The sequence below is a fragment of the Lepisosteus oculatus genome, chromosome 12, assembly GCF_040954835.1.
Source record: "Lepisosteus oculatus isolate fLepOcu1 chromosome 12, fLepOcu1.hap2, whole genome shotgun sequence".
NCBI lineage: Eukaryota > Metazoa > Chordata > Actinopteri > Semionotiformes > Lepisosteidae > Lepisosteus > Lepisosteus oculatus.
The window spans coordinates 6547225-6575130 of NC_090707.1; the positions used below are offsets into that span (position 1 = coordinate 6547225).

Consider the following 27906-nt stretch of genomic DNA (forward strand, 5'->3'; position numbering starts at 1 on the left):
AAACTGTGCTGTGAGTGTGAGCTGATGAACGCAAGACGGCCGCCCGGTAGCGCAGTGTCGCTTTTTATTTTCCAACACCGCTCTTCTCTCACAAACAGCCCTACTTGCACCAAGTCTCGCGTCACGAAGATATGTTCAATTTCACCGCAGTTGGTGCTGTTTGGGTGATACATGTAGTCGCAGGTACAGTACGCTTCAGCTACAAAATGAGCTTTGTGTGTGTGTGAGTGAGTGAGGTTACGTCCACAGCCGGCTAAGTCCCTGCCGAGCGAAAGACGCCGTGTGGTTACCGCCTCGCCTTGAGCGGTACCTGTTCTGCAGGTACTGTAGGCTCCGCGGGATCCCAGGGCGACGGCCGGGCGAGTCGTATATAATCACCTGAGACGGCGAGGAGAGGCGTGTGGGCTGCTAAACACGGAAGTCGCAAAGTTAAAATCTCGAGTCGGCGAAGGAGAGAGGTGCAACTCCGGCCGGGGGAACGGTACAGCGCAGGAAAATCACAGTGCAGAAACCATGAATTCCGCTCGGGGTTCACGGGGAAGGCGGTGCGTCGCTACTTAGAACGTACTTCTTAAAACGTTTTGTCGGGTTTTTTTTTTAATTTTCTGGGAAGAGTCGTTGTTCTTGTTGTTGTTGTTTTGGCTCTGGGTTCCCCGCCTCGGCATCCGCGGCAACCCAACCCGTCTGACGGCCTCGGGTGAACTTGAGGCGAGCAGGAGAGCGGCAGGACATGTCTCGGCTGGAGACCAGCCGAGGCGCGCCGCGCCACCCCGCCGGCGGATCCGGGGGCGTCTCCGAGACGGGCTCGGGGGGTCCCCGGAGCCCCGCCGACTCGTCACAGGGGGGCTCCCCGAAACCGGCAGCAGCTGACGACGCGGGTTCGGAGAGCCCCGAGGACACCAGCTACAGCACGAGCGCCGTCAACCAGATGTTGATGGAGGTCCTCCTGTACTTCGGGAGGGCTTTCGTGTTCCTCTTCCCCGTGTACCTGACGGGCTACCTGGGGCTCAGCATCAGCTGGGTCCTCCTCTGCCTGATGCTGTGGACGTGGTGGAGGAGGAACAGGAAGGTGAAGAGCACCCGGCTGGATACGGCTATCGACTTTTTGGAGAACGAGCGGTTTGTCATCAACGAGGAGATGAAGGCGTTGAACATGCCCGCTTGGGTATGTAGCACCTGAGTCCTGATTGCGTGCTGGTGCGCTACTGAAAAAGCTCTCCCTGTTCGGGACGGTCTCCCAGAGGCATTTTTAGAAAATTGCGATACTAGTAGTGTTGTGTGTGTGCGTAGTAGGTGTTATAAGAACAGTGGCATTAACAGCAAGTGAATCAAATCTCTCCAGACATTAGAGCTCAACAAAGCAATATTTGTTGAGCAGACGGCAGGCGACAATAGTTTATTGTATAACATTGAGATCGATCGATTTGTCTCATGAATTGTTGGGTTAGTGGTTAATTAAGAGCTGGATTATCTCTGATCTTCTAATCTGTCGAGACATTTGAGTCTTGTGTTTTTGCTGTTGTTTTAATTGGGGGAAGAAACGGCCAATCCTTTCACCTCCCAATACCAGCTCTTGTAAACAAGTGCTGATGCAGCAGGGGAAGGAAAGAGTGGGCACAAGGATTTGCTAGCTGAAACCACCTGCATTAGAGTGTTAGAATGACCCCCTCTCGTTTTTATCCTCTCAGCAAATCTGGTCTGTTTGCTGTTAGCAGCTAATTACTTTGGGAATCCCATCCAGCTGATTCTCGAAAGAAACCAGAAAAGCTTCGATGACATAGCTGAGTAGCCTGTTCCAGGTTTTTGCACGCTGCTGTGGGAATGTTAAGATATCGATATAAGCCTAATAAGATTAAAAAAAAGTTTCTTCAGCTGATAAACTGGAGACTGATGCCCGGTTGTGAAGTATCGCGTCTTTACAAAGAAATACCTCCCAAACTAGTAATTTTGTATAATCACAAAATAGATTATTACTATTTATTGAGTGACTGTGGATGGTGGATAAATAAGGGGTTTTAGATCTCCTATCAGCCATCCTTATACAGTATTTGTAATGAAAAGCTGTACTTGGTAAGACTTTATTTAGAAGGCTTGAATTCACCATATAAGAAGCAGTAAAGTTAAAGATGAAAAATTACTGTTCACAAACCTGTGTTGAGGTGTTGGTGAAAAGGTCTTGGCCTTTTCCTGTCGTTTCTTGAGACACTAAGAAGTGGGAGTTCTAAAGCCGATCCATCAAGAGACGTTTGTTTCTCGTTTATCATGCTAAAGACGGATCGTTAAGGTTTCTGTTCCAGTCTGCCGTGGAATGGGCAGCTGTTCGCTGCGGACGCGACGCCACCCTGTCAGGAGTGACCACTCTGGACAAACCCGCAGACGAGAAGCAGAACCAGTTTTTAAATAGCATTGAGTGGTCTGTTGTTTCCTGAACTGGTAACAAGATGCAGGGTTTAAGGTGCAAATTCTAATTCTTATTCTAAGAGGGAGTATTATGGCAGGTATCTGTGGTAGCGGGTAGCTTATCATATTAAAGGTTCTTTGTAGAATACTTTGTAAAGGACAGTCAGTACTGAGAATCCTGAACAGAGCACCACCCATTCAAGTTACAGAACTGTAAAGCAGTAAAACAGGAGTACAACTGAAGAAATGTTAATCAGCCTAATCTCTGGGTAGCAATAGCTTTGCGTGAAATAGCCTTTCGGGTATTTTTTTCAATTTCAGTAAAGAAAGAAGTTGTTATGAATTTATTTGCTTAGCAAGTTCTGTAATCTTGGACAATTTACAAGGTACACAAAGTCTCACACTGAGGTTTCTTGCAAAGAATGAAAAGATATTCTAGCATGCAATAAATTTAACTGTGGTTAGCTGAAGACAATAATGCTGGAATTGCAAAATATGTCCTGTTAAAAGAGTCTGTGTCCGTCAGTGTTGAAAAAGGAGACAGTTGCCCTTGACTCAGAAGGTGGCTCTTGCTCGGTAGCGCGCTCATCTTCGCTGAGGTGGCTGGCTGCTTTACTCTTGCCACTGACTGCAGCAGGTAGTTGGTTGAGTTTCTCTGCCAAGTTGTCCTTCCTCGTCCAAACCTGCTGGCTGCATGCAGCTCGCCCACTCGTCAGTTAGCTGTGAAGGTGAAAACAAAACCGCGAACACCAGATAAGAAATTACTTTTTGGGTTGGGGGAGAAAGGATACAACCCTTCAGACGTTCTGGCCCATTCTGTAGTCAGTGGCTGATTGACCTGAGGACCTCATCCAGGTGTTTCTTGAAAGAAGCTGGGGTTCAGCCACATGGCAGGGCAGCTTGTTCCACTCTCCCACAACCCTTTGGGTAAAGAAGTGCCTCCTATTCTCATTTGACATTTTGGCAAGTAGCTTCCATTCTGCACATCAAACAGCCCAGTAACACATACAGTACATATTAGGCAAGCTAGCAGTGCACTGTGGGAGTTGACATGTCCTGCACTTTGAGAAAGATGCTCATGAGATATGGTTTTGACTCTTGATAAAGTTGTCATGTTTTGTTCCTTAAATTTTAGTTGCTATTAGGGAAGCAAAAGCTATTGCTCAGGGAGAAATGTAGGCTGTGAATAAAAAGCATTTCAGGGACAGACAAAATGTGCTGATTATATGGGGGAAAAGGACAGCTTACTGAATTGCGTCATTGAACTGCTATTAGTAAATTAACTTGTAGTGCTGGAAATAACTACTCAATGAGCAAAGCTGCAATTCCAGTGGGATTCCTGTACTGAACTTAAGTTTGATTGTCCCCAAGGTGCAAGTTCAGTACTTATTCAGATGAAAAGTTGAATGTTTTTGCCGGTTTGCCTGCAACTGCAGCACTCCATGGCAAAAGTGGGACAGCTTCTACCTGTGAAAACAGTTCAGGTGGGGAGCTGCGTCAGCATGCGTAGGCTGCAGAGGAACAGGGAATAGGGTTATTCCTGCTGAAAAGAGAAGAAAGAAAACACATCACACCCGAAGAAGGCTCCACAGCTGAAACGTTCTGTTTTCTTTCTTCTCTTTTCAGCATGGAATAAACCTATTACTCGTTCCTTCATATATTTTTAGATACAGTGAACCTTTCCAGGGATGCCCTGTGTTTTGTGTTTTGCTGTTGATTTTAAAGACATCTGCTGGGTTGACTTTGCTGGTGCTTTTAAGGATGTGGAGCACTTGTCTGAGGTGCCCTTGCATGAAAAGGTTCAGTTCCTCCAGTCTGTCAGTGTTGTAGACTCCTTGTAGGCCTGGAATGCATGTTGCTCTTCTCTGGACTGATTCCAGAGCAGGGCTATCTTCTTTTTAATTCAGATAATTGTATTAACATATGTATTGGTGATCTGTCCAGGACTGTGATACTTGGTCCTCAGTAATCAGTTTCTAGGTTTAATGTGGCGTTTTTTATTGATTGGGTGTCACTGAAATATGAAGTAGGAGTCCAGAGTGGGCTAGCGTGTGACTAGTGTATTTGTAGATTTTCAATTATTTTGCATTCATTGGAAAATAAGAAGTTGCAACTTAAATAATTTAGTTTTTAATGTTAAATGTCCAGTGTCTTTTATTAATAACATGAGAATTCTCTCCTCACTATCCTGCTGAGAAAACAGACTTCCTGAAGACTTCAGATGTAGAATACTTTCAATACCATAGGCTCTGTTGTCTTAAGCCAGGCTAAAGACTGTGACAGGAAGTTCCTCCGGGATGAAATCAGATTGCCACAGATCTCATCAAGTCTGTGGCTCACCAGCTCAAGAGACCTCAGATGGGAGACGTCACAATGACAGAAACGGCCCTTCCGACTGAACTGAACACGTGGAAACCGAACACAGTGTCGCTTATTCCTTAAATCACATGAGGGCTGGTCGTGTTCCACATTATGCTTGGTGCTCTGGACCTCTGGAGAATTTTGAAAATAATTTCTTCTGTACCTAAAAAGTAAAGTATTCAGCAATGAAAGCACTGTTAGAGATTAGAGGTTAGAGATTCATACCCACCCGTTACTACTTTTAATATATAGCAGATTTTTAAACATGCTTTAGCCATCCAGAAGAGCTTTGCTCACAGTACCAGTGATTGCTCCTTGATCCTCAGGAGAATGAGGCTGTTCGAGCTTTGTGCTCTCTTGAGAGCTCCTCTTTACTTTCGTTCCAGATTCTCTCTTCAAAGTAATAAGCCAAGAGTCTGCCCCCTGGCTGGCTCCAGCGCACGGGACTGTTTTACTGGGGCGATGTGACGCCGCAGTCTGTGACTGGGAGAAAATAGATCTTGGCCTTGTGTTTCTGAAGTTTAAAGCGCAAGTCAGAAGCGTGTCGCAATAAAACCTTGTGTTGCAGCTTCTTCGTTACTTACAGTTGCTCGGTTTGATCAGTTACACCCCGCTGGATCTCGCTGGCTTGACTGACACGTATATCACTGACAGATTTCAGCATTCCTGACCTGGGCTAGAAAAACATTTTTGCAATTCCTTGCATATTTGCAACATTTTAATTGAAGGATGTCCTGCCGGGTTTTTAATCTCTTGCAAATCCCAGGGTCTCTGGGGATCATCTTGAATTCCTAATTGCTTCAATAACCCTTTGGCGGACATCATCAAGCTTTTTAAAAAAACAATGATGATCATTTATTAAGAATGTTTTAACTTCAATGGTTTATGGGTTAACTTGAAGTTTGTTGTATGAGCCGATGGCAAAGCAAAAGTTAAACTAAGTCATTTAGGCGAAGAGACCCCTGCTGTCTCCCTGTCTGGGACAGAGAGCTTGGGCTACAGCCATACAGCGACTCTCGCCAGGACAGTGGTTCCCAGTCCTGGTTCTGGTGACCCACACACACCTGCTGGTTTTCATTCCAGCCCACCTTACTCGATCTGAGAAGTTGCTTCATTGGAATATTTGCGTTTTGTTTGTAGTCGCGAGTTTGGAACGTTATTTCACTTACAAAATGAAACAGTTGAAGAGCTGGGAACAAACAGTTTAAATTTGACGAACAGTAGAAACCCTGGAGGGTTTGGTTGTGCCACTGAGGGCTCGACAGGTGCGCAGGTCACCAGGTCTAGGACTGGGAACCATGAACCGTTTCGACATTTTTCTCTTCCTCTACTTCCTCTACTGGGCTGGCCGGCGCCGCATACCTCGGAACATACCAGTAATTCTCATGGCGTTCTCACAAGGTCCTTGCGGTTTAAACACCACATTGTAATTGGCTGCGAGTGGATGGTTTTAGAATCGGGCTGCTGGAGCACAGAGGGTGTGGGGGTGTGTGTTGCTATGGGAACGCCTTGCGCGAGAGAGCCTAGATCTCGTTGCAGAGAGTTTGCGCACAGTGCCGTACCTCGGGGACTTGTTTATAATTTGTCCTATCAGGAGATCAAAACGGCGGCTCCGGACAAAGAGCTCTGGTCCGTCGACGGAACTCTTACTTGTGACCTGGGGCGTTGAGGTTAGATGTGTCGCTTTGCGATCTCCTGTGTAAACTGAGGCAAAGACATGTCATTCCGGGCTTGTTACTTTTTTTCGTGCTTGATATTAACACGTTTTGATTTGTTATGTGTGCCTACGGTGTCTGTCGGACTGGCACGTCGGAGAGGTCACAAATTTTTTCTTTCTCCCAGCGAAAGCTGAATGTTTGTACAGCAGCTCTGTGTGTTGTGGCAGCTAGCTGAGCTCAGCCCTTCCTTCAGCTGGAAATAGCTCCTGGGAAGAATCGTCAAGGGATGTACTGTTTAGAATTGGCCAATCATCGCACCTGCAGATCTCACTTCCCAAATATGCTGAGGTACCTGTCTAACAATATAATAAAAAAGGTGTTCGGTTTTATTACATTTTTCCCTACTTGGGAATATTAAACTGATTAACTAGGATCTTATATCTTGGAAAGTGTAGTTTTAAATGACCTGAAGCTAAATTAGACCTAAATAAACAACACTGGCTTTTTTAAAAACAAGTTGAAACCGAGGTTGGTGTGGTCAGTGCTGCTGCCTCACAGTGTCGGGGTCCTGGGTTTGATCCTGCCCTGGTGTGCCTGCTGTGTGGCGCTGGCTGGTTCATCCGGAGTCTGCAAGGTTTTCTTAACTCGGGAAAGATTAGGAACTAGAAGAATGCATTGAGCTCATCAGGCCTGTTCGGCATTCAGTAGCTAATCGATCAAAGGATCTCACCCAGGTGTTTCCTGAGAGAAGCCCGGGCTGAATGGGCAGCTTGTTCCAAGCCCCCATGAGCCTTTGGATGAGGAAGCGCCTCCTGTTTTCCTGTTTTACATGTCAGTTCTACCTGTGCCCTCTGGTTCCTGTTTCCCTGTTGATTCTGAAGTCCGCTGGCCCGACTTTGTCAGGCACTTTGAGGACTGTGAGTGCTTGTAGCAGGTAGTCGTCTCTAGCAGTCGAGTAGTCGACGAGCAGGGTTCGTTTTTTTTCAGCACATTGTACAATTTTAACTTAACATCCCTTGGTCTAGATTCTGTTTTGCTCTGGGAGCTCCAGTCTTTTCCCACCTTGGGGGGGAGGGGGCAGTAAGCATGCTGGTAATTGAGGTTAGCCCTTTAATGGACTGGTGCCTCACCCAGGATGGTCAAGTCTTGCCCCGCAGCCCCATACTCCCACGACAGGCCTTGGGTGGCTTCTTCTCTTGCTAGGAATAAGTGGTTTTCTGATCGTGCTTGTGTGCACGTTTATGTCGGGGTGACATTAGGAGTTACTCATGCAGTAGGAGTCTACTGTGAACATGAATCCTTCTATTCTGTCATTCTTGTCCACACCCTCTGGCCTCTCCCAGACAGCCTGAGTTCATCACGTGAACAATACAGGTATGCAGAACACGTACGAAGCAAAAACTCTGGGTTAGTGAATAAGATGGAATGCTCTTCAAATTTGAGGTGCTGGCACAATTTTTTAACGAGGGGTCATTGTTCTGGTTGTTGAAGATTATAATTCATGATTTTTGAGTGGTCATGTACTGTACTTTTGCTTCACAGATGCCTGTGGTTAAAGTCATTCCTTGACCAGGATAACTTTTTGCATATGAAAGATTCCCAGCGCGTATCCCTTGGCCTGTCTTGACTGTCTTTTGACTTGCTCTGATGGCCTAAAGCAAAGACATTTTGGAGCACGACAAAATAAAACAGGGCAAAGTGTTCCCTGAATCCAGTGGCGTCGATCAAGTCCATCACAGCTCCTTCAGGCTGGTGTTTTCACATTGCCAGTGATTATTCTGGTCCTCCTACCCTGTTGGGTGGGTCACTTCCCATCATGCACCCCTTGGGCTGTTGCCCTGTCGTGCAGGCAGAGCAGAGCGGGCTAAATGTGTTCCTCGGCCCAGAAGAAAGGGGGTCTTGCTGGGCAGACCACGGACACCACAGACTCATCTTCAGTCCCACCCCAGGTCTTGGGCGCTAATAATTCCTGCATTTTCTTTCTGTGCTCTTGCAGGTCAACTTTCCAGATGTTGAAAGGGCTGACTGGCTGAACAAGGTACTTCTAGTTTTGTTGTTCCTTTGTTTTTTGTTCCAGAAATACAATTCCACGTGCAGCCCAAGGACAAGAAAATCCTGCGCAAAGGTCCGTGTTGCATGAAAAACGGGCCATGGTCTGGACAATAAACAGAGCTGCACATAGAATTACAGCTGAAAAGGAACAGAAAGAAGAGACAAAGGAATAAATAAGAGAATAAATATCTCTTATAGCCTTGAGCAGAGCATCTCACCTAGTGAATTGTAATCTTAACACAAAGACAGCTCTTTTACTTTGTTCCCCCAGTCCTGGCTGGGAGATGATGTAGCTTTCAGACAGTTTAACGTACTTTTTTTGCAGCCACTTGTAAAATTTTCAGTTTCTGTTTTTTGCTGTCCGGGCTGTCTGGTGCCTCGCATAGTGTTGCATCACGAGTTCTGTTGCAGATCCACAACGAATGCATTAATAAGGCTTTCAACAAAGGACCAAGTGTATTAGAATTTTATTTTTACTTCCCTTTGCCATTTGTTCTTGGGGCTTCATCTGTGGGACCACTGGCACAGTAATTGAAACAGCAGAGCACAGATCCAGCCCATCTTGTCTTCACAGATACTGCAGCAGGCCTGGCCTTTCTTTGGAATTTATATGGAAAAGTTATTGAAGGAAAAAATCCAGCCGTCGATCAGAGCATCCAGTCCACACCTTAAAACCTTCACTTTTACAAAGGTCCACTTTGGGCAGAAGGTAGGGGAGTGTTTCTTTAGGATTGATGTATGTGTGCATTTGGTACACCTTTAGGTGATGGTGTACCTGAAGGGTTTTGGATCTTATAAAAAGTCGGTGTACTGCCTTTGAATCAGGACTGCCCAGCAGTTGTGCAGCCCTATTTTAGGTGCTCAGGAAAATAAGAAGCTTTTTCAGATACAGTGGGCATTTCAAATGTTGAGCATTAGCTCATTAAGGGTTTTTAGAAATTGCTTTTTGCATAATAATTAATAATAATAATAATTGCTTACACTTATATAGCGCTTTTTCTGGACACTCCACTCAAAGCGCTTTACAGGTAATGGGGACTCCCCTCCACCACCACCAATGTGCAGCCCCACCTGGATGATGCGACGGCAGCCATAGTGCGCCAGAACGCTCACCACACATCAGCTATCAGTGGGGAGGAGAGCAGAGTAATGAAGCCAATTCACAGAGGGGGATTGTTAGGAGGCCATGATTGATAACAGCCGATAAGTACCCACTTGCAATAACTGACTAGGACAGAACCTTGGTGGTACTTTTTGATATCAATACAATACTGTGAACTTTCCAATAAATTACTGAGTTGAGCCTTGATTGCTTATTTGTCTGAAGATCGCTTGAATAATTAGGGATTAGCTGGAGTAAAGAGCGATCTGCTAGGGAGCTGCCAGCTGGCGGAAAGGATAAGGCTGACCAGCGCTGTTTTAGGAAAGCGCAGACGCACAGAGGATGAGAGCTGTACGGGCGAGGAAGGAAGTCTTGATTTAAACTGGTGTTGTGTCCTGTAGCCTCTCAGGGTCACTGGGGTGAAGGCGTACACGGAGGAGGTGGACAAGAGACAGGTCATCCTGGACCTCAATTTAAGGTAGGCTCCCATGGGCAGGTGCCCACAGGCCAGCCTGACTGCTGCCATTTTCCACGAAGCTGAAGTCTAGAGTCACGTTCACCCCAACCATTTCCAACACAAGCGGGGTTAAATTCCCAGAAAAAATGGCAGATCTCTCAAGGTTGTTTTTTTAATGGCTAAAGCAGAGGCTCCCAGTCCAGGTCCCGGGTTACCACATACCTGCTGGTTATCACCACATTCATTTCATTGAGCTCTGTGGTTAGACGAACTGACAGGTTGCTTGGTTACAAGTGAGATATTAAGTTACTTAAGAAATGCAATAATGAAGGCAAACTCCTCCATGTTTAGGAATTTGGGCAGCCCCAGGCTAAAGCAGGGATACAGTGAGTCTGTAATAAACAAACAGTAACCTTGCTTGGTATGGGACTGGGGACAGTAACCTTTATGAAAAAGTGCCCATATGATACTTTGAGTTCTCTGAAATGGAAAGCAAAATCAGTTCTTGGTATTGGCAAAACCTTTCAAAGCCTTAGCTGTGTGGAAAGGAATGTGGTTCTATCATCCAGCATTAAGCAGAGTTACAGAGTGGGCCTGTTGTTTTCAGTGTTTCATGAGATGTCACTGGGGGCAACATCTTCAGTAATGAACCACGTGCGAAACTGCCTCAGTTCCTACTTTATTTCCTACATCCTGCTTTGTCTTTAACTCTTGATCAACTCAACAATTTAACACAGTTTTGAAAAGTTGATTGGCATGCATGCTAAAAGCCATTCTGGTGGTAGAAGATGGAGTTCTAGAGAGAAAGTATTCATACCCTGGTTTTCACATTGTGTTGCTTTAAAGCTTGCACACTTCAAAGAGGCAATTCATGTTTGTTTTATGTACAACCTATTACACATTGAAAGCAAACAACCAATAGATGAAATAGATAAAAGCAAAGTAAATACATAGCTAATATGAAATTATGAATTATTCTAGGGTTTTCTATCTGTGTGTGATCATAGTGGTTTTATATATACATGATTTCCCAATACAACGTGTATCCCTATAAGGACCATCAGTCTGGTAGCGATTTTCACACAAAGATTCAACCATGAAGACCAAAGAGTTTTCAGACCACTTGGAGATAAAGTTGTAAAGGCACAGGTGAGGAGAAGAGTATAAAAAGATTTCAGCGATCCTTGATATCTCTTTGAGCATCATGAAGTCAGTCATTAAGAAGTCCCTCCATGCTGAGCAGGCGGGCAAGGAGGAGACTGGGTAGGGACACCAGTGTGAGGCTAACAGCGACTTTGAAAGAGTTACAGACGTCAGTGGCAGAGATGGGAGAAAACGTCCACAAGCCAGCAATATACCAGCCACTCAACAAAGAGGCTGGTATGGAGCCAAAACAAAACGTCTCATATCCCACAGGGAATAAACCACACAAGTGGCAATAGGCTTCGTAGTCGGACAAGAAAGAACTGTAACTTTCTGTTCTGAGTGGTGAGTGCTCCATCTGTTACAGATCACACATAGGGCATCACTCAGACAGCACCATCCCTACTGTCAGGAACGGTGGCAGCAGCCTTAGAGCTCTGCTTCTCATCAGCAGGGACTGCCAAGCTGGTCAAGACCGAGAACAGAGGTGGAGCAAAGTACTGGCAGATCTTTCTTCACACCTATCCAAACCTAGGATAACACTCACCTCTCTGCATGACGATAATCCAAAGCAAAAGGCCAAGCTTGAATCTGTGGAAAGACTTAACCTGGTGTCCATGTGCGAGAGAGCTTGAGCAAATCTTCCAAAACGAGCAAGCAAAAATAGCACCTTGCCCCTTGGCAGCAATTACAGCTGCAAGACTTCCACCAAATATTGAGCTCATGGCTTAGAGTGGTTTTCATATAACACCTTTTGGTTTTTCCAGACTGTACTTACAGACTGAAACATACAGTACAGCGTCTTGCCCATAGAAGTTGCCACTTTGTGCATTCAGGTTTGGATAAAATATTTAATTTTAAAAAAGCCTGCATCCGGGTACCATAGAAAGGGTCTGAATACTTTTGCAAGGCAGAGTACTGTATGTCGCAAGTAAACTTTTCGTTTTGATCTGTTTCAGTTACGCTGGAGATGTGGATATCGATGCAGAGGTGAAGAAGCCCATCACAGCTGGGGTAAAAGGCATTCAGGTCAGTTTATTTCCATTTCACTGCCCCGTTTCCTGAATCTCCTCGTCCATCAAGTGTCAAAGCACCTGAAGACGTTTCCTGCTTCTTTCCTGCTTTCTCTGTTCACAGATAATCACTTGTATACTTATAAATCAAAAGTCATGTGTATACTCCTTTGATGATGGAATCCTCATTCCTCTGATGATGAAATCTGGCTTTTCTTAGTGGTACATTGTTAATAAATCAAGCACTTTTTCTGCGTGTGAAGAGAAAATAACCATGAATATGCATGATCTCTCACTATCATGATTATATACAGTATAGCATATAATGTTTCCTCTTAAAAACAAAAGTGTTAATATTTCTGTGGTGAGCCATGGTGAAGAAGAGACTACAGGGTGTTTCTGCACGTAACAAAACTGTGGTTGCACAAATATACAGGTAAATACAAAATTCTGGTGCATACTGTAGGAGTATATTTCAAGATTTGGTTTGAAATGAGAATTGAAAACAGAAATAGTTGAGGCTGCTCAGAGGAGTAATCGTGCTAGTCAAATGCCTCTGGCTCACAGACCCACCTTAAAACATCTTGAATATCTGGTCAGACAACTCCAGTCCCATGACTTTCAGGCCTGCCAGTTCATACAGTTTTAGGGGAACGCTGGAGGATTTGTTGATTGATCACGCTGCACTGTTTGTGATCTGGGCGTGTGCCTGATTTTGATATGTCATCCTTTGCATAAAGATCCCTATTGGCATATAGTCTGAGCACAAGAAGCAGAGGGTGACAAGCTGTCCTGATTATGTCAAGGGGTGATGTACAGTACGCTCATTAAAAATGCTTCCTGTCCGGTCAGCTAGTGTCCTTGTACTGTATCCTATTTAAACACTGCATGTCTAGATGTACTGAACATATGCAAGTCCTGAAATAAGTCTGAAAGTAATTTCTGAAATTAATAAGACCTTTTACAAAGCAATATGCAAAGAAACGATTAAAATTCCAGACGTTCCTTGAAGGCAACTTAAAAAGTTGTCAATGAAAATGGAACCTGCTTCCATTGTGGTGAAACAGCCGTCGTCAGATTTCAAGATAGTGCTCGCGATAACTGAATTATCTTTGTTTTTTTTTAACTCGCGTGTCTTTGAACACTGAAGGATATAAACAAAGGTGAAACAGTATACAAAAATGTGTGACCCCCAAAAAGTCACAGAACACTAAGTTGTCAGAGGTCATTGAACAATTTTGAACATGGAAACGTTCATGAAAAAAAATGATTTTTTACATAGTGTTTTTTTCATGTTTTTAATGGAGTTTAAGCGGTATTCTATTTCCAGCTTATATACATTACATGATGGGGTAGCACTGGTCTGTTTTGTTTTGTGGATATGTTATACCCATTATTAAAACGGACTAATTTTACATACATGCTCTTTTTCCATAATACATCTCTTAAAGATAGTTTTTCAGGTTTATCCACAACAATTTTGTGTACAGAAGTACAGAAGGCGCACTAATCATCTTGTTCGCGCCTGAGTCATGAAGGTGTCGGCTCAGCAGGGTGAACCCTGAGCAGTCCTCACCTGTGCTGAACGGTGTTTGTGTCGATCCAGTTAACCGGGCTGCTGCGGGTGATTCTGGAGCCCCTGACTGGCCAGTCCCCCCTAGTCGGCGGCGTCACCATATTCTTCATCCGCCGGCCGGTAAGCCCAGAGTCTCCGCCTGTAGCCGCGCTGTGAGCGGCGGACATTTACACGACGATTGAGAGAATGATGTAGCCTTATAGTGAGGGTTTTGCTTCATTTGTTTTCCTGTGTTTCTTCACGATGTAAAAATAAGGGCGAGTCCGGATTCGGCCTCTCTCCCGAGCCGCGTGTCCAGCGAGCACAGTGTACAGCTCACAGGCGATGAGCTCTGACGGTGTTGCTCGCTGCAGCAGGTTGTTAGGGAGAACATTTCAAGGCTGTGACGTTTTAATCCATCTGCAGGGTACAGCATCTACAGACCAGGGCTTCTTGTGGCTTTGTAGTGCCTGTGATCCGGGGGGATTCGTCTCATGTCCCCGGTAGCTTGGGCTCAGTCAGTCATTTTCAAAAGCTGTATCGGGTGCTTCAGAGCTCGCCCATTCAGTTCTGCCCCACTGATTACTGCAGATCTGTTATCACATGAAGTATCTGTGTGCCGTGCAAAATACACGTATCTATTTATTTAACAAATATTTGTGATTTGTTCTTTTTGTAGCAGCTGGATATTAACTGGACTGGATTAACAAACTTGCTGGATTCCCCAGCGCTGAAGTAAGTTGTTATTCACCTATTCAAATGAAAACTGCAAGTCGATGGATGGTAGAAGGTTTACAGAAAACAAAGAGCCTTGCTGTACGCTGTATACTGTAAACTAGAGTTTTTCTTTCTTAAGGTATTTTAATGGTCTGTGTTTAAAATCTCTTCTTCCTGTAGGACAGGTGGTAAAAATCCCTTCAGGCCCTTGGGATGTGGTTTATCCTAAGTGCTTCTAGCACCTGTAGCAGTTTTTCTATGCTAATGCCGTTTCATATAGAACTCTGTCCTTCCTCAGCCTGAGGCATGCTGTTCATTGCTTCCTTGGTGAACACCAGAGTGACGTATTCATTTAATACAGCAGCCATTTCCTCATCATTGTTGTTTCAGTTTCACATATTATGATCGATGCATTTAATTTCATATGGACCGCCCTGTTCAGCTGTGCTGGTAGTGATAATATTTATATTTCTATAAATATAATTTAATTTCTGTGTGTCTCTTAGCCTTCCTCACATCCTTTATTCCCTGTGCTTGACGCTTATTATCCTGATGAGTTGAGAAGACGGGGTCGATACACTCACCGCCTCTTGTGGGTGCTCTGACAGAATGAGCGTGGAGGCTGTCTTTAGCCATGTCTGTTTCAGTCTCGGCTGCTGACATTCCTATTGGTTTTTCCCTGGAAACTGTTCCTAATAATCCTGTTTCTAAACTGTTTCATTTTAATTGTCTGAATGTGGTGGTCTGTAAGGCTCCTAACGTTATACCCATTGAAAGTTTTTTAGAAGTGTAGATCTTGCATTGATTCACTTTGCTTTCTTCACGATTGGTGCACCACTGCTCTTGTTTTAGCTGTGTTTCAGATTTAATTCCTATGAAACCTTTTGCTGTGTCTAACGCAGTTCACAAGCCTGTGGAGAAAGGAGTAGCCATCTTGCCTTGAGAGGGCAGAGCAAGCAGCATCTCTCCTATACCAGTTGCTGACTCTCTGTCTATCCCTACTGTGATGCAGTAACATCTCTGAGGACGCCATCTTGAACATCATCTCCTCCTTCATGGTCCTTCCCAATCGCATGTGTTTCCCACTCATCGATCAAGTGCAGGTGGCTCAGATGAGGTTCCCTCTTCCCCGAGTGAGTGCTGGTTTTTCTTAAAAGTGTCTTGGGGGGGGGGTCATACGACTTATTTAACGTCACTCATTTGGAACAAATCTTGAACCCCATTGTCTTACATTGCTTCAAATTCTGAACCAGGGTGCAAGCAGTGGCCCACAGTGACTGGGATTCTCCAAGCAGCGACATCAGCTGGCCATGATTGCGGGGGTTGAGACAGATTGGGGCTCAGCATGGCCAGAGCCATGCATTTTTGCCCTTTCCCTCCTGTGGCCCTCGTGATCATGCAGTGCGAGATCAGAGCTGCATCAGTCCTCCAGTGAATGCCTGCTCTCCTGTTGGAGCTGTTGGACTCACAGTGTGAAAAGGCAAAGAGCCTGAGAGCTCACAGTGTTATCTTCAATGCCCTCATGCTGCTCTAGGGGTCACCAGAGTGACCTGAGCTAATTGGACCATTTGAGGGGTACAGAAACAACTGGCAATTACAAATTAAATTGACACCTTCCCTATGTGTGGGACTGTCTTGTTTTGCATATGCTGCATGCTGCTTGATCCCTCCACTGTTTAAGTGGGATTCAAAAAAAAAAATGAAGCCTTGCATTGCGACTTTGGCATCCCTGGCTTCAGTGGGGGTTCTCTGTGGCGCAGGGTGTCGTCCGGGTTCATCTCATAGAGGCGCAGGACCTCATGGCGAAAGACACCTACATGCTGGGGATGGTGAAGGGCAAGTCGGACCCCTACGCCAAGCTGCGGGTTGGCACGCAGGCGTTCAAGAGCAAGACCATCAAGGAGAACCTGGACCCCCGGTGGGGGGAGGTCTATGAGGTACGTGCAGTATGGTACGACCCTGAACACCAGGCCAATAGAGAAAGCTGGACTCTCGGGTCCGGGGGCCTTCTGTGTTCAGTGACTGACATGAGCTTTAGTGATCACTACGGGCGACTGACTGGCTGATTTGGCTACAGGTAAACATTTATGCTGTAACTCTAGGAGTCTGACTTTGTAACAAAATTATTTTCCTGCAGCTGCTGAATCGGTCTTTTCTGATATTTGTCTCCACATTTTCCTGTCAATACGGACTTCTGGTGTCTGTTTTTCTATAAGAGTGCCAAGAACATATAATGAGTCATCAAGGTTGTCTGATGCTCTATTTGTACAGTATATGTGTGTGTTGGAGAAATAAAGTTTACAGATTTTGGGTGTTGCTTTGGTCTTTTTGGAGCCATTTTGATTAAGAGGTCATGATCCTGCCTGCTTGACGAGGTTTGTTTCTTTGCAGTTTGTTGTACATGAAGCTCCGGGACAAGAGCTCGAGGTGGAACTGTATGACGAGGACACGGACAGAGATGACTTTCTTGGACGGTGAGATGACATTGAATGTTTTGACTCGGACATCCATCCATTTACAGGGTCTCTGGGGAGCCGGATTCCATCCCAGCAAGAAACTGGCACAAGGCAGGATACACCCTGGATGGGACACCACCACAAAAACACACACACTCACAAAAGGGCCAGTTTTCTCAGAAGCCAATTAACCCAGCAGCTCTCTGGACTGGGGGAGGAAACCCACACAAACACTGGGGGAACAGTGCTCAGGAATTGAACCGGGGGCTTCACTTACAGTAGATATGTGATCTTCAAATACTTGAGGTGCCCTACCAATACCATGGCAAAAGTAATAGCAAAATATGTGTGTAATATAGGTACACCAACAAAAAATGAAATAAATTAGAAGGAGTTCTTGTATAATAATTACCCCCAGGATGCAGTTCACTCCATATAGCAATAGTGTTTACGTCAGAAGCAGAACGGCTCCTGTTCTGAAGGTTTGGCTTCCAGTGAAGCCCCTGCTGTTCTGTGATGCCAGAGTGTTTTGCGGTGTCTCGCACGTTGTTTCTGTGTCGCTAGAAAGGCAGTGTTTTCACGGCAGTGTCCCGGTTCCACCGTGACTTTGTGCCCTTGCTCTGTGCGCAGGATGAAGCTGGACCTGGGGGACGTGATGAAGGAGAGGCTCCTGGACGAGGTGAGAGGAGACGGACCTGGGCGAGCGGTGGGTCTGTGGCTGGAGTGCGCTTCTCGGAAAGAGACTGGGCTTGGCTTCGCTCTAGATAATGAGGGATCCTTGTTCTTGCAAAGGAATGTGCACCTGCTAATATTACCAGTACTCCAGTAAAACCCATTCATTGTCATTCTTATTCCAAGTCATATTGTGAGTCTGAAGTAATATAGATGGTCTTCAGCCTTGCCGTCTGGTGTGGAAATGCTCTATTTATTACAGCAGGCTGTTGTCTTTAAATGAAGGTCTGGCAAGTGCAGGTCTTTACTCGAGCAAACCTTACCCAGAAGCCCGTCTGGTTTCGTGCCTGTGGTTCTGGTATGTTAGGGCATATAATAGTTTTGTTTCTCTTTGCAGCTCTGTAATTTTAATTTTGTTGTAATGTGGGATTTTTCCGTATTGTGGAGGGCATGGAGATAAATGATCCGATAGTGGCGCTATTTAAAATGTTCATCGTTGGAAGAGAGGCGGTGAGCCAGGTGTTTCCGAAGTACTGGCTCCACGCTTTTTCAGAGGCTGATGCTTCAGTAAATCCCTCCTGAAGTATGTCGGGAAGCTTATCAGGCAAAGATGGGCCCCATGAAAGAAGGGGAGGGTCTCGCACAAAATGACGTCAAGAATGCGCTCAATCCCAAAAGACGGAGAGTCCGAATCCGTGCGTCACCTGTCCGCTCCCGTTCCCCCGCAGTGGTTCGAGCTGGAGGAGGCCGACACTGGGAAGCTGCACCTCAGGCTGGAGTGGCTGTCGCTGGTCACGGACCTGGAGAAGCTGGAGGAGGTAAGGCGAGGCCTCACCGCGGACCCACTGCCGCTCGGAGCGTGGAGCCCTGCGTGTCACGGCACCGGGGGGGGGGTCCGAACCACACCCCTCCGGCCGCCCCGACCCCTGCTCCACGCCGCCGCCCGCGTCCGCGACTTCATCCCGCCCTGTTGACTTCTCCTCTGCTTGCAGACCCGCGAGGGCCGCGCCTGTGCTATGCTGGCTGTGTACTTGGACAGCGCTTCCAGCCTGCCGGTGCGTCCCCGGTGTGTCGCGGCCGTTTCTTGCCGTCGGGTGGTGTCGTGCGGTCGCTCACGCTGACCTCTGTGCTGTGCTTTCAGAGGAACCTGACGGAGTACAGCGGCACCGACTATGGAGGGAAGCACAACAAGCAGGCCAAGCAAAGCAAGGTAACGCTGCAGGGGGGAGGCCCCGTGAATTCGGATTTCACACCTGCTTGTCGAGTCCAGACTCTGTAAAAAAAATAATAAAATCGGGCAGTGATCGGGCACGGAGTGGATAAGCAATCAGGAGTGCATGCTGGGATAGATGGGAACCTGTCTGGGGTAGTTGGGAAATATCGGAGGCATTATTAACTCCTGTGACTTCGGGGGGGTGGGGGAAGGACAGGGGTTTGTGTAAATGTTATGCGAGTGAACGTGTGTGGATGTCCCATATTCCCACATCCTGATCTGTGGCCTCAGGTTCCCACCCTGACCTTTCTGGCCTGTGTTAGTCAGCACCCTGCATCACTCAGTGTTGTGGTGGCTTCATTCTTGCTGGCTAGTGAGAGTAGTCCTTTTCAGGACAGTGGAACTATACTATTCTGATTTACAAAAGAACACTTCCTTTACTACTCTTGTGTGTGATTATTGCCCATGTTAGACTAAGAATTGCAAAGAAATAAACAATGCATTTGAAAACAAAACCCATCTCACTGAAGCTGAAAGGTAGCAGTGCTTCAGTTTGCATCTTGGCTTCAAAACCTGCCTTTTCGAGTGCAGGAATCGGGCTCCTTTGTCCTACTGTGCTGCGGAACAGGGCTGCTGGGCGAGGTGGCCTGGTCCAGAAGGGGGTGCAGTGTCCCCAGAAAGGGAGCTCCTGGCGCTGGCTGTGTTTCAGGATCGAGGCTGCTCGGCCCTACGTGGGCTCAGGAATCCAGGACCTGTTTCGCCACATTTTTCACATTCCTGTCACTTTCTCACATACCTCAGCTGGGGATCATCAAGGAAACGTTTTGTTTCCTGCCCTTGTATTTCATTCCTTCATGCGTTTGTTTTCATATTTAATTAGTTTCGGTTTTTGGCCTGTTTCCCTTGTCTATAAATAGTTTGTAGTGATTCTGGAAGCCCAGGTAGATAAAAGGAAAGTTGAGAAACCATATGATCCATTTTTAAGTGGAGTTTTTATTTCACTTTGAGTTACATTCCATCAGTATCAGATTTCTTAGTGATTATTCAATGCAAATTGAGTATAGCAGTAAAAATAAAACACCCCACCATTTTAAATGCCTTGTGGATGCTGTTTGAATTTCAAATGTAATTGCCGTTTAATGCAGTTCACCAGCAAGAAACTTGACTGGACTGGTTTCTAAATTATTTATTCTCTCTGGCATTGTGAGGACACAAATGCTGAGCCAGGGCTTGGCATATAAAACCATATAACCTCTGTCAAAATGTTTGCGTGACAACTGCTCGGTCACAGGTCGGGTCTGAAGCCACTGTGCAGTGGGTTCTGACTTGTGTTCTTCTGTTGGTGTGCTGCTTGTTAGGTCACCCGGAAGAATGACAACCCCAGTTCCTACGCAGAACTTACTGTAGAGCAGCAGACCCAGAAAAGCAACGTAAGCAATCCGTCTGGATACAGCCATCTCTTTTGTTGTGTGTTTCACAATAGCTGCCCTTGGAGAATATCTAATTATCACAAAGGTTGACAAACAAGTAAAACTTGTTCAAGGTGTGTAGTTTATTCATATCAAACATTCAACAACATGAATGTTCTTTTAACATAATAAAGGTTACAGACAAGAGGAGGCCATTCGACCCACCCAGTCTGTTTTGTAGATGGTAGCTAAATGATCCAGTTTAGCTTACCCCGATCCGGGAGCAGGTAAAGGTTTATTCCGTGCTGAAAAGAGAAGAAAAGAAACAGCATTTTGGCTGTGGAGCCTCTTTTGGGTATCACCCTCTTTTCAGCCTGGAATAAAATATTTTGTTCCTTTGCAGGCTACGCATGCCATAGCAGCTCCCTACTTATCCCTATCCAGCTGTTTCCCGAAAGAAGTCGTGGTATCGGCTTCAACAACATGGCTGGGTATCTTGTTCCAGAACCCCACAACCCAATTAATAATAAAATATAGCAATGTTCCTATTCATTCGGCTTCGCACATCTCTTCATGACTAAAATCCCTGAGCTTTCTGTCTCCAGGTATTCCTGAGCTCTCTGTCAAAGGTGTAGAGCAAAGACGAAAGCCATTCTAGACATTATAAAGCCACGCAGTGAGCTTGGAAAATCACAGCGCGCAGTTTTTTTTAAGCTGACAGACTACTGCTGGCTTGGCTGTTTTGTGATCGTATTCTCTTCATGCTTTCATCCTAAAATGTTTTTGTACCTCACAAAGCAAGTGAGAGGGTAAAGCCCTATCAGGTAGCCGTTAATTTTCTTAAGGACAAAATGTTTCTTCTACATTTTTACAAAGGAGGGTAAAGTTTTTCTCTCGGCGGTGTCGTACTGTATATCTATTTGAATTCGGAGGTGAAGTTGTAGAAAGATGAGAAAGTGTGTCCTGTAATTTGGTTCAGATTTACCCTAATCATCATTTTTTCTCCTCTCTCCTCCCAAAGACCATACATGCAACTAAGGACCCAGTGTGGGAAGAGTGTTTCACTTTCTTTGTCCACCACATTCAGAATCAGTCTCTCATTGTTCAGGTGGAGTATAATTCATTTAACAAACCGGTCCAAATAGCTGTCATTGTGTCCCAAACTGTCACAAAGACCAGGCTTCTCATAACAGAAAGATTACGTCCTTACGCATATGAATGACTTGCAACTCGGAAATCTTCATTTTGATATCGGATCACTCACACGCATGAAATATTTCAAAATAATCAGCAAAATATAAAGTGTTGTAGCATCTATCTGACCGATCCTGTTTACCAATCACATCTATTGACAACTGCATTCTCAGGAGCTTCTCATCATCAACAAGACTTGTTCCCATATACTGTATACTACTTGAACTTTTAACCACAAAAATCTGATCTGTCAAGTTTAATTGAATTAAAAACTTGTTAAGGTCGGTGTGTTCATATTGGTGTTGCCCTCTTGTATTTTAGGTCAAAGGCAGCGACAAGAAGGTTCCTCTGGGGGTGCTGGCGCTGCCCCTCGGCCGGCTGCTCACCGCCACAGACATGACCCTGGACCAGCGCTTCCAGCTGGAGCGCTCGGGGGTGAACAGCTTCCTCAAGATGAAGGCCACGCTGCGGGTAGGTCCCCCACACTGGTGCCATTCAGGGAACTGAGACCCACGGAAGGGCCGGGGACCGGGACCCAGGGGAGGGCGCCCCCCGGCTGGGGACCAAGGTCCGAGCACTTTTTATAGCTCCACCCGGAAGACTGCCTGACTGGCCGGATGTCAGCCGAGAGGGAGAGTGATCTGAGATTGCTGTGATGGAGTTCGGAGATGCCGTACGCGCCATGTTTGTCCCCGTCGATCGGCGCTGCTCTTCTGACCTGTGTCCCACGTCTCCTCTCAGTTCCTGGCTCACGAGAAGCCCCAGCCTAAGACGGTGGACCCAAAGCTCAACGCCCGGGCGCGGGGGCCAGCAAAGGGGCCGAACAAGCCATCCTCCCCGCTGCCCAGCCCCAGCGAGCCCCTGCCCAGCCCGGACCGCGAGGTGCGCAGCCCCCTGGGCGGCGAGAGCGGGAGGAAGGCCCCGTCCCTCCGACCCAACGGCCAGTCGGAGGGCAAGCCCACCGCCCCCGCCACCCCCTTCGTGCGGGAAGTCTCCAGCGTCCGCAGATACGACTCCAGCAGCATGCTGTCCAGCTACTCGGTGGCCTCCTCCCGCTACGACCTGACGGAGGGGGGGGGGTCGTATCCTGAGTGAGTGCCGGGTGCCTGGGGAGCCCCTCTGCAGTCATTCCCATAGGTCACCTGTGAGCAATAGATCAGCACATGTGTTTGAGCAATTACATGGCGTTTCACTGAGGGGAACACCGGTCCTTGTGGGCTGAAGGATATTGGGGTTTTTGTCCCAAAGGATCTCTCAATATGTTTATTGATCACCCCACCTGCTTAATTGATTGTGGTTAAATCGTTCCAGGGTTTTAGAAATTGATTATTTAAAGGCAACCTATAACACCTGCTGGACTGGAACTCTACAGGATCAGGGCTGGAGAACTCCGGTTTAGAATAATCCGTACAGCTCATTTCATAGGGCCTTTATATCCGAAACCTCAAAACAGCAGTTACTTTGCTTTCGTTCTTTTAAAATGTGTTCACGGTATAAACGCTAATGTATATTTCTCTTTGGCACTTGCTCTCTGTATACAACAAGTGCCATTGTTATCACATAAATGAAGAGGACCTACAGGAATATAAACAAAGCGTTTTAAAAGACCAGTGTCAGATTTTCTTGAAAAACCTGAAAGTTGAAGAGTTACAACTTGCAAACCCTTTAAAGTGTTTATACAGGAAACTGTGCAGGCACAGATGAGATATAAATGTTTTTATTCCTTTCCATGACATGCATTTATTTGATTTGTTACCTAGAGCCATTCTAAGCCATCAAGGAGGATTTGGGGAGATTCAGCTGTCTGTACGTTATGCCGCACTGAGGAAACAGCTGCTTGTCCTGGTGAACTGTTGCAGGTGAGCATGGAGTCGAGGCCTGACCTGGAATAGTACTAACAGCACTTTGATCTCAGATTGGAGGATGACGTGACCACTGAAGTGCAACTCCACCTGGGTGACGCGCACGCAGTACATCAGGCGGACGACAGCTGGAGGAGAGCGATCTTAGTGGGATCTTAAGGCTAGCTAGATTGTTCTTGCCCAGGTGAAATTCTGCCAGGACAACAGGATTAACATCCCTACTTTAGCAAACAGTGCTATGGGATCCTTAATAACCTTACTTAAACGTCTCATCCTTCAGGGCAGTGTTCCCAGTTGCCGTCATGGGACACTGGTTTGAAAATTCTGGTCCCTGCCAGAGGGAAAAGCGCCATCTACTGTTCAATCACCGAGAGCACTCGCTGCAGCAGTGTAGTTTTCCTTCGAGATCTCCCATCCCAGGCTAGCGAGTGGTAGTGCTGCTGGAAGTTGTATAATACAGCTGCTTCTCTGCTTTTCAGTGTCTCATCTACACTTGCGTTTCTCTGGAAACCATTTCAATGCACAGCATTGCTACAGGCAGAAAATTATTCAGTCAAATTTAAAACAAGACCAACTAAAATGAATAGGTTCTTCTAGATTTCTGTGTCTTGGGTCACGCCACTAGCTGACAGACTGGGAAACTGAGGTGCATCCTGGGGGCACTGGAAGCATTGGGGGCAGCAGTGGGATCAGCTGATGGGAGATCATCTCTCTGCTCTTGGTGAAACCCTGTAAAGTCTTGGGTGGCTGTAGGCCAGCAGGGACGTTGGCAAAGGACTCACCTCTCCTCTATCAGAAGAAGGATCCCCTGCAAGTTGCAAGTCACTGTAGCATTTGGAGGGCGGGTGGATTGGAGGAGCCTGTTTGCTCTCCCTCGATCTCCCTGCAGTGGGTATGGGGGCCGTCCATTCGAGCCCAGAGAAACAGACACTGCTGGGTCTGAACTGGGTGGTTCCATAACAATTTAAAAAGGAGCCAGAATGATTTACTCAAGCCTTCTTTTCCCACTTCCCAGGAACCTGGTTTCCTGCGGTGACCAAGGATCCGATCCCTACGTGCGGATATATTTGCTCCCCGACCGGAAGTGGAAGCACAGGAAGAGAACGCTAGTGAAGAAGAAAACGTCTGATCCCGTTTTCGAAGAGAAGTAAGACGTGTGAAGTACAGCAGAGCACTAGTCTGCAAAGCCCTGTTCAGAAATGGGGTGTAGAAATCTGTATCAATAGCTGTACACTCTTGAAGTGAATACAAATAGTTAAAATGTTGTACATGAAAACTGTTTAGTGTTCAGTGACAGATTGTGGATGCAGTGTGTTCTTATTTTTTTTTTTGCAAGAAGGAGAGAATGTAAAAAGGGGTGTTGGTTGAGAAAAATGACTATTGTCTTTATTAATGTCAAAGCTGGAAAGAAAGGAATTGGCAAATCCTAAATACATACCTCTTGCAAGTACGTGGTCCTTAGTCCTTACAGCTTGGACAGTAGTTCTGGGAGGATGTGAACTTTTCTTCAAAGGGAAGATTAAAGCAAGGCTCCTTGCCTGAATGCACTAAGCCTGTTGTTGTTGAGATTGAAGGAATATTTTTCTAGTGTGGAGAACAAATGACAGTGGGTAGGATTTCTTGCTGCAAGAAGAATGTTACTTGAATAACACCCTTCTTGTTTGCAATGGAGATCTGGACAAGAAGTGAATTGGAGCCGAGTGTTTGTGCACCTCTGGGCAGGGGAGCCCCAGTGCCGCTGCGAGCCCTAGAACGCTCGGCTCGCGTTAGGCATCGTGTCTCATGCCGTCATTCCCATCCTTAGGTTCGAGTTCTCCGTGTCTCTGGAGGAAGCAAAGACAAGGCAACTGGACGTTGCAGTGAAGAACAACAGGACATACAAAAAGCGAGACAGGAAGGAAATTGGGATGGTATGATCATAGTCTGAGTTTTCATTTCATGCAGCTCTGCTTAAAACGCAGGGTTACTGAGACACTGCGATTCGGTATACTTAAGTGTTTAGTTGATAGCGATCTGTATATATATATACTGTACATTTGATTTCCTTATAACACTCCGTATGCATTGTGATAATGCAAGAATTTGGACAGTGTGGCCTCATGTAGCGGGAAAAGGGGCCCGATTGCTGTGCATTACTGCTGAAAGTGGAGTTAAGGAGTGAATTCGTTCATGTGGATCTATTGTAGACCAGTCTAATATTATGTAGATGGTGCATTCATTTCTGTTGAACAGTAAAGGGCTCATCCCAATGATTTTTAATGACATTTTAAATATATCTAAACTTTGATCACTCTTTATAAAATGTTACTGCAGACTTTGGCGGGAGATTCTAATGAAATGTATATTGCCAACTTTTTCAGGGTCTCGGAGCATTTTTATAAACATTCTGAAAAACGGTCTTTTATTAGTACATTATCCCATTCTATCCCAGTATTGAATTTATTTTTGCGGAAGTGTTTTAAGGCTTTTGAGAACACAAAATAAGCCTGTTCCTCTTGCCTGAAGAATTCCTGCTGAAACATCTCTTTTCCCTGTCTAGGTCCTGATTGATCTGTCTCAAGACGATTTGAGAAAGGGCTTTACAAACTGGTGAGTCACTTCCACAGCCTGTCCTTGAGTAGGGATTAGCTCATGGGTCTCCTCTCCTGCCGGTTTCCGCCTCCGTGTGCTTCCCGACGGGCCCTGGAACCCGTCTCCAAGACACTCGCCTGTCGTTCAGTACCTCTGCTGGCGGAGGGGCAGCGTGAGGGCATCTCCGATCTCACTCGGGCTCGCCCTGCTCTCACGCGTCCACAATTAACTGCCAGGATGTGCCGGTTTAGGTGAACTACATTGAATTATGGGTGCAGAGCCAGCACATTAGTTTAGAAGTGATACCATGGGAGTATACACAGTAGCATTTCGCTGCAGTTGAATACACTCTGAAATCACTTGGTAGCCAGCTCAAAGCGGGTCTGGGAAGAGTTTGGAGTCCTGAGCAGCTCAGAGGATCATGTCCTACCTGAGCGTTTCATGATGTGAGATGTTGTAGTATCTCCAGCACTTAACTGGAGTCTAAGATGAAAGGATGATGTTTTCTTACTGAGTTACAAAAGAACGATTTACTCCTTTTAACCTAATGGTCCATTACAGGCCATGTGCGTGTGTGATGCCAGAGTAAGGTCTCACGTTGGAAAGATGACTTTTTTTAAAGCTGCACTGTGTGATGATGCTCCAGGTGTGTATAACGTGTGTGGTGGTTAATACTTGTTTGTTACCCCTGCAGGTACGAGTTGTCTTTACCAGGAGTACAGAAATAAGGAGTTTTGCACGGGGAAGGAATATGTGATACAAGGATGTGGACAAAAACACATTGCTTATTTTTTTCAGCTGACGTCTTTGTTTTACTAAACTTCATGCAGTGTGCTTCAGTCACTTTTAAGGCCATTACGGTCATACTTTGATCTGGAATGTAACAGTAATTTCGCTGGAGAATTGTGTATAAATCTGTGAGAAGAAAAGTCTACGATCAAGTTAGTCTCAACAAAACCACCTCCTGTCTTTCAGATCTCCTTAACCTCTCTGAATGCTACAGTGATCTGTTGGGTATATCGGGGGTTTCTCTGCCATTTCTCCCTTACATGTGTAAAAAATATTTATATATATTTTAAATACATTTCAGATGCTAAAAAAAAAATCTGTAAGAAAGATTTTAGGTATTTTTAAACAGACCATTCTGTGGGGATCAGCAAAATGCCAAAAAGTACCTTTTTGGTCAATAAAGGATGGCTTTTGATAAAACCAACCATCCAGTGGTGCACTGTTGTGTATGAACACATCCCACGTGGTGAAGGACCCTGTAAACGAAAGATCCAAATATTGTTCATCTGGGTGTCGGGTTTCATTTTTAAATTCCAGCACAATGGGAAACGAAGGAGAAAAGTTTAATTCTCCCACCCCCCCCCCCTCTCTCTCTCTCGGATCGTTTAATCAAAACCCATCCTCAGCTGATCCTATGGAAGGTGAGATCAAGAAATGGCAACAATGTCTGAAAATATAGAAAGAACTAATGACTGTTGAGACCCCCTGTACGCGGCTGTGCAGTGTAATTGCAATGAGGACATTGGACGGGTGCCCCCTGTAGGCCATGTACAGTATCTTGCTTGGTTCCCATGAATTGACTGGTACGCTGCTGACCGAAGGCAGGCAAGTGTGAAAAGTGCACAGCACTCCTCCTCCTTCATACCACTGTACTGCACTGCAAGACACCAGGCTCGTTACCTTTGTTAAGCAATCACAGACATGGAGGGCCCTGGGCCTTAGGACCCATTCAAAATGGCACAGGACAGGTTGGTTCCGTATGACTGCAGTGCCAAAAAGAATACATGTACTTTTCAATGAAACTTGTTTTAAGACACAAAGAGATGTGTTTCATTGTGGAATGTTTTTTTGTGTACATAGGTGTATGGATATAAGGCAGATTTTTAACTGTATATTTTTTTTCTTGTAAAAGATTTTCAATTAAATTTATATTTAAATACTAAAATGTCTTCCAATGCGTCTTGTGTGCATCTATATGAATAACCCATATTTCAGTCTTAAGTGTCTGCCAACATTGGGTTGGAGAAGTTCAGGTACTGCAGGTAGCAGCGTCCGCATGTTT

At 45.8% G+C, this 27906-nt stretch overlaps 1 protein-coding gene across 2 annotated transcripts; it reads left to right on the forward strand.

The window, feature by feature from the left end:
- Positions 1-162: 162 nt before the first annotated feature.
- esyt3 (extended synaptotagmin-like protein 3) lies at positions 163-27789 on the forward strand. Of its 2 annotated transcripts, none has more exons than XM_015358666.2 (23): positions 163-183; positions 8416-8457; positions 9046-9180; positions 9975-10051; positions 12133-12202; positions 13793-13882; positions 14421-14476; positions 15471-15591; positions 16219-16395; positions 16850-16932; positions 17545-17593; positions 18315-18404; positions 18579-18641; positions 18728-18796; positions 20158-20229; positions 21230-21316; positions 21724-21873; positions 22144-22493; positions 23163-23261; positions 24280-24411; positions 25069-25174; positions 25804-25853; positions 26530-27789. In XM_015358666.2, the coding sequence occupies exons 3-23, from the start codon at positions 9082-9084 to the stop codon at positions 26561-26563; spliced, it is 2124 nt and encodes a 707-aa protein (XP_015214152.2). In that variant the 5' UTR covers positions 163-183; positions 8416-8457; positions 9046-9081; the 3' UTR covers positions 26564-27789. The 2 variants fall into 2 exon arrangements, with proteins under 2 accessions (XP_015214152.2, XP_015214151.2); XM_015358665.2 differs by lacking the exon at positions 163-183 and adding an exon at positions 215-1165.
- The last annotated feature ends 117 nt before the right edge of the window (positions 27790-27906 follow it).